This window comes from Antrostomus carolinensis, unplaced genomic scaffold (genome assembly GCF_000700745.2).
Source record: "Antrostomus carolinensis isolate BGI_N321 unplaced genomic scaffold, ASM70074v2 scaffold30594, whole genome shotgun sequence".
NCBI classification, from domain to species: Eukaryota; Metazoa; Chordata; class Aves; order Caprimulgiformes; family Caprimulgidae; genus Antrostomus; species Antrostomus carolinensis.
In genome coordinates, this window is record NW_010311886.1 from 40,877 (window position 1) to 50,225 (window position 9,349).

The 9,349-nt window shown below is 53.3% G+C and overlaps 1 protein-coding gene across 1 annotated transcript in view; it reads left to right on the plus strand.

Annotated features, from left to right (window-relative positions):
• The window catches only part of PLCG1 (phospholipase C gamma 1), a gene marked incomplete at its 5' end in the record, with an annotated part of 25,638 nt that extends 19,491 nt beyond the window's left edge, over nt 1-6,147 (plus strand). The window contains 8 exon segments of the mRNA XM_010166874.1: nt 304-400; nt 860-1,084; nt 1,897-2,045; nt 3,931-4,045; nt 4,240-4,401; nt 4,751-4,839; nt 5,402-5,589; nt 5,945-6,147. Coding sequence (XP_010165176.1) covers nt 304-400; nt 860-1,084; nt 1,897-2,045; nt 3,931-4,045; nt 4,240-4,401; nt 4,751-4,839; nt 5,402-5,589; nt 5,945-5,987 — 1,068 coding nt within the window.
• Nucleotides 6,148-9,349: the final 3,202 nt, after the last annotated feature.

A 9,349-nucleotide genomic window follows, 5' to 3' on the forward strand; every position in this document is an offset into this window, starting at 1 on the left:
TTGGTCCATTGGGAGGGTGGGGGATCTCCAACTGTGGATGGTGGCAAGGCTCTGCTACAAGGCCACAGCTGCCCTGTGCTGGTACCAGTGTCCTGCTCCAGGCAGGACCCACTAAGGGCCCTTCCCATGGACACTTTTGTGGTGTTCCCCCATGCTGACCTAGCAGACCTGCCTGTGGTTCCCACAGCAGGGACAGGAGTGGCCACACCAGCCCAGCACTGCTGTTGACCACAGTTGGTGAGCTGGGTTATCCAATGCCTCTGCTCCTACCTGGCCCTGACTCCTTTTTCCCTCTCTTGGCAGCTCTCTGAAGGGAAGATGATGGAGAGGAGGAAGAAGATTGCCCTGGAGCTTTCGGAGCTGGTGGTCTATTGCCGACCTGTGCCCTTTGATGAAGACAGTGAGCATCTGCTGGTCTGGTGGCCACTGCAGGTGGTCACTGTGGTGTTACAGATCCTGTGGTGTGCCCCAAGGTGCTGCTTTGGCTAGATCTGAGCAGAGGGCAGGTGGCCAAAGCAAGTTGGAACCAGTTTACATTGGAGCCCTGGAAATATCCTTCTCCAGAGGGTGAAACTTCCCTTCCCTGTCCCTCTGTTGCTGGGATCTGTCACCATCCAGAGCAGCTGCTGAGGGAGTGGGGCTGGAGAGAATCATGCCCGATCACTAAGAGCAGTTTCAATGCTTTCAGCCATTGGTGTTGGGCACCTGGCAAACACCTGCCAGGGCAGAGCAGGATCTGCACAACCTGGTGGTGGCTGAGCCAAGGGAGGAGAGGATGGTGTTAGGAAGGGGCCTGGGGTGATTGAAGTATCTGTAAAGGGAACATGCTCCTGGCTTACACTGTGCTGTCTCCTCCCAGAGATTGGCACAGAGAGGGCTTGTTACCGAGATATGTCCTCCTTCCCCGAGACCAAGGCGGAAAAGTACGTCAACAAGATCAAAGGCAAGAAGTTCCTGCAGTACAACCGCCTGCAGCTCTCCCGCATCTACCCCAAGGGCCAGCGCCTCGACTCCTCCAACTACGACCCCCTGCCCATGTGGATCTGCGGCAGCCAGCTGGTAGCACTCAACTTCCAGACCCCAGGTGAGGGGGGACAGGCGGGTAAGGTGGGCAGGCTCCTGGGGTACCCTGTGTCTCCTCCCAGGCACCCGCCTGCAGCCCTGGAAAACAGGGGGTCTAGGAGGGGGTCCACAGTGCTCCTGCAGGGAGCAGGACCCAGCGTTCATGTCCAGGCACATGGTTGCTGCAAGAGGGATGTGCTTCAGAGGGCTGGATTGACCCAGGCTGAGTCAGGAGGTTGTGGTGCCATGAGAACAAGATGGAATGGAGAGGAAGCAGGGAGCTCCTCCAGGGTCCCTGGCAGAGGCAGAGTGGTCAGGGGGCAGACCAAAGCTGACAGTGCAGCCCCAGGGACACGGGCTGGCTGCAGGGTCTGAGTCGAGCTCGCTGCTCTGCTCACCTTTCCTCAGCTTCCACTCCTGCTCCCGCCATACAGTTCAGCCTTCCCCTTTCCTTGTCCCTTGCCAAACCCTGCTGTGAGCCCCTTCAGCTCACCAACACACCAGAACACCACCTGCCTCTTTTTTCCTGCTGCCTTTTTCATTTCTTCTGTGAATTCAGGCATCTCGCAGGGCGGTTTGGAAAATGCTAGAGCCAGCACAAGGAAAGCTGAGAGGAGAGGGAGGTAAAGAAGGGGGTGACCCATGGAGCACTGGGTAGTTGGGCAGATTGTACATGAGAAAGTCACACCATAGCCATGGTACATGAGGCATTGCCAAGGGACGGGCCAGGTCCCCTTGCAAAGGGCTTCCCATGAGGCACCAATAACTGAGGTGGTTTGGCTTGTGGAAGGGGCACAGGGTCTCCTCCCTCCATCTCCTGCCTGTGCTCTCCAGACAAGCCCATGCAGATGAACCAGGCCCTGTTCATGTCCAACGGCCAGTGTGGGTACGTCTTGCAGCCGACCAACATGCGGGATGAGATCTTCGACCCCTTCGACAAGAGCACGCTGAGGGGAGTTGAGCCACTGTCCATCTCCATTGAGGTCAGTACCTCCTCCCAGTGTGGGAGGAAGGTGGGGTTGGATCCAGGTGTTTATAGGGAGCTTGGGGTGATGTAATGGTTGTTCTGGGCTCCTGGCCTCTGCAGCTGCTCCCCACCAAACCCCTCAGCCCCTGCATAAGAGCTGTCCTGCAGCATGGGCTTGGAGAGCTGTCGCTGAAGGGGAACACCCATGGGTGCTACTGAGGGGAGTGCCACCACCTCCCTGGGCACCTGGATAAGAGGAGCAGCAGGCGCATCCCTGGGTGCTCCCCCCCAGGACCCTTCCTGCCCAGGGCCGAGTGCCAGCAGGTGGCATCCATGAGCCGCAGAGGTGACATCCCTGTCCCCAGCGCTTGGCTGGGACTGCCCTAGTGCAGGATGGCTCCCAGACGGGTAACATAAGAGCTGTGCCTTGTCCCCTCCTTGTCACTGAGTTGCTTCAGGCTCAACATTGCCGACCTTGCTGTGTCCTCTTCCCTCTTGGGAAGATGCTCGAGATCGGAGCAGACTATTCAGCCCATTTCTGAGTTGCACTGCTAGTGATAAGAGGACAGGGGGCTGCTGGTTGTGGGGACCAGGGGATGGACTGTGGATGCTCGTTGAATCTTTTCCTTCCTGGATGTTGGGACTGAGGCTGGATTGTTTCTGTGTCAGCTCATGGAGCTGCAGGGCAGAAGCTCTGCAGGGGTATGGGACAGCTCATCCCTGGAGGGCTGGGAAGGCCATGGCTGTGCCAAACCAGTTGGCTCTCATGTTTGGACTGGTGGCTGTCCCACTAGCCTGTACAGGTGTCCCTAGTGGTCTTGGGGCTGAGCTGACCATTTGTGGGTTGGCAGTGTCCTCTGCAGATCCTTTTGTCTCAAGCAGACCTTGGGGAGGAGGCAGCGTGGATCCTGCCTTTAGGTGCTTTAGGTTTCTGACAACATGCACAGACTGCAGCTCCTCTGAGGTCACCTCCTTTGGAGTGATCCCACCTCCGAGAGCCACTGCCCTGCTCAGGGAGGACACCCCATCATGTCCCATCTGCACCATCAACCCCATTTCCACTGTCTCCCTAAAAATCCTTGTCAATTTTCCAAACTCTTCCTACATCCTGGGCTGCAGCTGTAACCAGCGAGTGACAAGAGTCACTGTGCCATAGCCTGTCACCGTCTCCTTTAAGAGACAGTCTCAGCCTTTTGTCCTCGGGCGAAACTGCCCGATGTCCCCACCAAAGCCAGCTTTCACGGATGGAGAAGCCGTCTCGAGCCCAGCATGACTCAAAGCACATGATCCAGCGTTGGCAGCGTGTCCTTCCCCTGCAGCAGCAGCGTGCCGACAGCACACTGGAGTGACATATGGCCACTGGCAAGAGGGAGCTGGGATTTCTTTCTCCTGCAAGGAAGCAGGTTGTCATTTGAGTTGAGCAGAGACTGTGCTATGAACAGGAGGCAGAGCAGCTCCTTTCCATCCTCAAGCTGAGGCAGGAGAGCTGAGAAGTTTTGGCAAAGAAGGGGGTGTCCAGTGTAGCTCAGCAGGAGGCTCAGCTGGGCAGCCCAGCTCCAGCTTGGCAGGGTGGAGGAGGGATGCTGTGCTCCCAGGCCTGGCTGTGCAGGCAGCAGACAGGAACCTGGGCCAGTTCAGGAGCCTTTTTTTATGGCTTACAAGTCAAATTAATGATGGGTAACACCACAGCAGCTTCCAGGGATGGGAGCTGGTTTTCTCCCAGAAGCAGGCTGGGCTGGGCTGGGCTGGGCTGGGCTGGGCTGTCAGTGTTTCTTCTCTCTCCAGTTAGCACAGCCAGGATGATTTATTTGGAAAGAAAATGTCTCGGGATGCAAACAAACACATTTATTTTTTTTGCTTTGCTTCCATCTCTTACCAAATCTCTCCTGCTCTCTGCCCAGGTCCTGGGGGCCCGGCACCTTCCCAAAAATGGACGGGGAATCGTTTGTCCTTTTGTGGAGGTGGAGGTATCTGGTGCTGAGTACGACAACGCCAAGCAGAAAACCGAGATTGTGGGTGAGTGGGTTAGTGAAGGGAAGGGAGAGGGACAGGCCACCACTGCTGACCGTGGTGTGAGCCCTGGGCACTGCAGCAAAGCCTGGCCCTGGGCTGGGGGCTGCCCGTGAGCTCAGCATCAGCCATGGTGGCAGCGGGGGGCAGGGGGCTCGGCAGGGGCTGCCCATTGATGGCCAGTGGTGTTTTCTGACCAGCGGACAACGGCCTGAACCCTCTCTGGACCCCGAAGCAGTTCCACTTTCAGGTCAGCAACCCCGACTTTGCCTTCCTCCGCTTCGTGGTGTATGAGGAGGACATGTTCAGCGATGAGAACTTCCTGGCTCAGGCCACCTTCCTGGTGAAAGGCTTGAAGACGGGTAAAGCACTCGAGTAGGTGGGAGGGCAGAGGGGGGCAGGTGTCATGGTGGTCCTCACTGGTTTGCTAATTGCATCATTAGCCAGGGACACACTGAGTTTCATGGGTGGAGGCTGTTAGTCCCCAGGCTGGCTCAGTCCCTCCTGTCCCTATGCCAAGTCACATCCCCAACCAGGTAAAGGAAGCGAGAAGCCATTTGCTAATATCCTTTGGGGATGACTGCCAGTTGGGGAGGGGAATTGGGGGGTTAGAAAAGACCCCCTTGAAGATCCCCTTGAGTTCTGTGCTGGGAGACTGATGTGTCACTGCTGCCTGTGCTGCGGGTGATGCTGGGGCTGTCTCTGCTGCAGGTTTCCGAGCTGTACCTCTGAAGAACAACTACAGTGAGAACCTGGAGCTGGCTTCCCTGCTTGTCAAGATAGACATCTATCCTAGCAAGGTGAGGCTGGGTGATGCGCTGAGGGCAGGACAGCCGAGTGTTCAGCGCTGTGCTGTAGCGATGCACGGAGGGCTGGCAGGGTGGGAAGCAACGGGCTCAACTCCTGCAGTGAGCCAGGGAGTTTCAGGCAGGGTCCTGCCTGGGCTGCATTTGACTTGCTTGGAAATCCCTTCAGCAAAAGCTGAAGGAGGCAGATTTGCTCCATCCCAGTCCCTGTCTGTGCTCTGGGGAAGTTACAGCTCAGTGTCACGGAGCCCAGCTGGCCCGGGACAGTCTGTGTTGGCATAAACAGAGGGCAGGGCTCCTTCAGAGACAGATGTTGCTTTTATTTCTTCATTTAAAATGATGCTGCTGGGAGCCAGCGACTGGGAGGCAGTGATGTTTGTTAAAGACAGAGCAGCTGCATGGTGCAAACCCCGCGAGTCCTGCACACCCTGCGTGGCAGCTCGCAGGGCACCGGGGCCCTGCACCAGGACTGCCTTTGCTACAAGACCTACACTTTGAAATCCCAAGACCTTTACTATGTGTTTTGTTTTGGTTTGGTTTTTTTTCCTAATCCAAGCAGGAGAATGGGGAAATAAACCTTTTCAGTGCTTCAGCCCTGCGGGAACGAGCAGGGGATGCTTCCAATCAGCTGCTGACAAGCAGGGGCAGAGAGGGGTCCTTCGAGTCGCGGTACCAGCAGCCCTTTGAGGACTTCCGTGTGTCACAGGAGCAGCTAGCTGACCACTTTGAGAGCCGGGAGCGAAGGTAGGCCAGTGCTCATTGAGCTTTCCCAGCATGAGACACCCGCCCCCCCAAACAGTTAATCTCCTTGCTGGAGGCAGATAAGTGCAGCATTCCAGTCTTGGTTGCCACATGGAAACCCTAAATTTCAGCCTGTAAGTTGTGCCAGTCCTTGGGGGAGTTGCTGCTTTGGGCTCCATGGGAGTAGGGTGGGACACAGAGCTGCCACCTCGCAGCCAGTGGCACTTTTCCCCGGCATGGGAGACATGCTGAGCCCCCATTTTCTTCCCATGGGGTGGCTTTTGACACCAGAGCATTGCCCTCAATCATCCCCAGGTCAGGCTGAGCTGTGTGTCCCCCTCTCTGTGTCCCCTTGCAGGGTACTGCGGAGGACCCGGGTCAACGGGGACAACCGGCTGTAGCCCATCCCGACGGGCGAAAGCACCTCCAGTGCTTGTGAATTTCACGGCACGCTGTGAACTGGTTTCTATGGAAACGGCACTGCTATGGCCTACTTTCAGGCAGCTTTTCCAGTTTCTCTGCTGGGTTTGAGCGGAGAACTAAAAAAAAAAAAAATAAAAATTGGAAAAAAAAACCCCAAACCCTAACCAACCCCAAACACCCCCCAACCCTCACCACCATGCCCTTAATGAAGCGCATCGGTGCGTGCAGCCTGCCAGCCGCCGAGGTGAGAGACGAAACTGTCTATAATCGCAAGAAAAGAGACTTAAAAAAGCCCCAACCAGCCCTGTGCCGTCGCTGCTCTGCCTGTATTCCCGGAGATCCCGCTCTGGCACAGCTGCCAGGGCCCTTTGCAGCCATCCTTTGCTGTACCCGTTCCCAGCACACCGGGCGATGGGGGACTGAAGTGACCAAGGCAGCACAGATCTCTGTCCTGGTGGCATCGCATCTACCTACCTGTATAGCCACTGCCTATGGGTCCAGTAGTGAAACTCTACATTTACAAGGCCGCTCTAGCTTTAATCGACAATAAAAGTGTCAGTATTACATATGTGATGGTTCAGGTATCTGATGGTTTGTGCTGTGGCGGAGAGCTGAGGTGCAGCCCTGCCTGGAGGTGCTGCACTGCTCCCACCATCCTCCTGGCTTTAAGGCATTTGCAGCTACTGGGGGACAAAAACAACCAGAAGCAACCCCAGGTTTAATATTGTTCACTCAAAAGCATAAAACAAGGGTATTTCTACAGGTGACCATGCTCCTCTGAACCGGACTGGGGAGCAGCAGTCACTCCAGGCTGCAGAAGGGCTCTGAGGACGGGGGTATCTGTGCTCCAGCACAGTTCCCGGTCGCTCACTCATGTCCTTAGCCCATGGGGAAGCTGTTCTGCTTTTAAAACCAGCAGGAGGGTTGTGAGCCAAGCAGCTGCACACACATGGGGCAGCTCTCTGTGTTCTACACCAGTAGCACCAGGCATACGGGCACTGCCGTGGGCTTCCCCAAACCCGAGCGCAATCACCAGTCGACTCACCTTTGTCTTTTACGCTCTTTATTTAGGAACAACCAAAAATGTCTGGTTTCATTTCAACAAACTGTACAAGCAAGCTCTTCCCCTCGCCCACCCTCACATTCACATATACAAAAGGAAGGGAAACTTGCCATTCACTTCTCAGAAGTGGCATTGTTTGCTACAGGGAGTTCTTGCCCTCAGAATAAGAGCAGGTAAAGTCCATAGCAGGTACAAGCTACCCTAACCCTAGTAATAGCCACAGCCCACAATCACAGGCAGCTTCACCTTTTTTTCTTTTTAACTCTTTAAAACCTTTACCAAAAGTAAAAACTATTTCCTGTCTCACACAATTGCCAAGGTGACCATCTAAAATTGTGGTCTTAAAAAAAACACAATAATAACCCCACTGGAACCCCCCACACCTCCCCGGTACAAAGACGGTTTACATAGCAGAGCCCTTGCTCTGCTCCCTAGCTGCACGGCCACCCTTATGAAAGGTCCCGTTGCAGCTACAATTAACATTTTCCTTTGGATACATCCAAGCAAAAAATTCCAGGTCATTCAGCACCAGCGTAATTTCTAAATAACAATAATTAAAAAAAAAAAAAAAAAAGAGACCCCATTAGGCTGGCTTTGTGGTCTGCTGAGAAACAAAGTGATCAACACGCTGTTCCCAAAGTCTCTCTTTTAGTGCAATGTTAGTATGTGCAAGGGGAATCGCAGCCACGTACCCATAACACCACCAGGAGCCAGATGGGGCAGAGAGAAAGTGCAATTTTAGCATGAAGTTTTCTATGCCATGGATTCCTAGCCCAACTTTCACTAGCACCAGTAAGCAAGAGTCCTAATACCACCCTCCATCAGTACAGGGAAAAAGTGGCTTTAATTGTGCCATCAAAATACAGCCAATGTCAGCCAACAGCACTCGTCACTGGAACAGGCAACAACAACAAGGAAAATAAAATCACTGCTTAGGTAACAGAGCTCCTTGCTCTGCTTTACAGCTTTGTGATGCCAATCCAGCATTCCTGGCAGAGACCACTGCCAGTAAAACATACAGCAGAAACTAAACTTGCAAAAAAAAAAAAAAAAAAAAAAAAAAAAGGAAAAAGGTACAGCTTGCAAATGTTTCACCCCCCCACACACCATTTGTAGTGTTGCCTAATATTACCCTGCTGGCTTTGTGATCAACTGAGAAGTTACAACAGAGGTTACTGCAGTGAGCTGAATCGCATCAGGCACCAACTGATTTGAAAAGAGCAAAGCCAAATATCTGGGCAATAGGCAAGAGAAGTTTACAAGTATTTTAAATACTATCAGTTTGCTGGGAAGGTGCAGCACCACATTAACTTTCTAATTTGTGCCTAAGTGCTGAAAATTGTCTTTCTCTTCTGATTCCCAGTAAACCAGCTTCCAAACATCACCTTCCCATCAGGCTGCCTCTGTAATGTCTCTAAGAGAGAGGCTGCAGGGAAGACAGAACACAACACTTCTACCTTTGACCAAAAATTGTTGCTTTTCATTAAAAAAATCCCTAAAAAACCCCAAAACCCTAAATGGAAAACCAGCCTTCTACATCCTCCTTTTCCTCCTGAACAGACAGGGGACACCTAGCAAAAAATAAACTAGCAGATATCTTGCAGCTCCAGCTTCTGTGTGAGCTTTGCTCGGGCAGGTAAAGGTTCTGCATTCAGCTGTGGGGTTTCTCATCACAGCTGCCAGCCAGCTTTTGCTGGTGGCTTCTCGTGGTGACCAACACGAGCCCCTGGCAGGGAGGGGACATGCAGCCACGCTAAATACCTGTGGGTGAACGCTGACTGCAATGCCATGCATCGGAGCAAGCACCTGTGCCCACTCCTCTTGCCATGGCTGCGGGCCTGGCGTGCAGCAGTGCTCAGCTCTCAGGCAAAGGGAAATAGGAGCCTGTAAATAATTTTTGTTCAGTGTTCTGCTAAAAAGAAAAAAGAAAAAAAGAATTATTTTCAGGATGCGAGTTAAGTAGCTGAAAAATAAACTACCCAAATGAAACACAGAGCCGTGTCCATGAATCTCACGGCAGGACTTGCTGATAATGAATAAAGTAACTGTTCCTTCCATCAGGAGAACCAGCAGCCCTTCACATAAACGAGCCAGGTACAGCACAAATCAGGGTTCCGGGTAATTAAGCAACTGGATTGTGCCTTTAATCTAAGCAGCCTCAGAGACATAAGTAACAAGATTCACATGGATTAAAAATGATGGTTACTACTCAAGCCCAAGCTCACACACAGCGGATGGAGGTGAAGAATTTAATTTCCCTTCCTTACTGATGCCGGC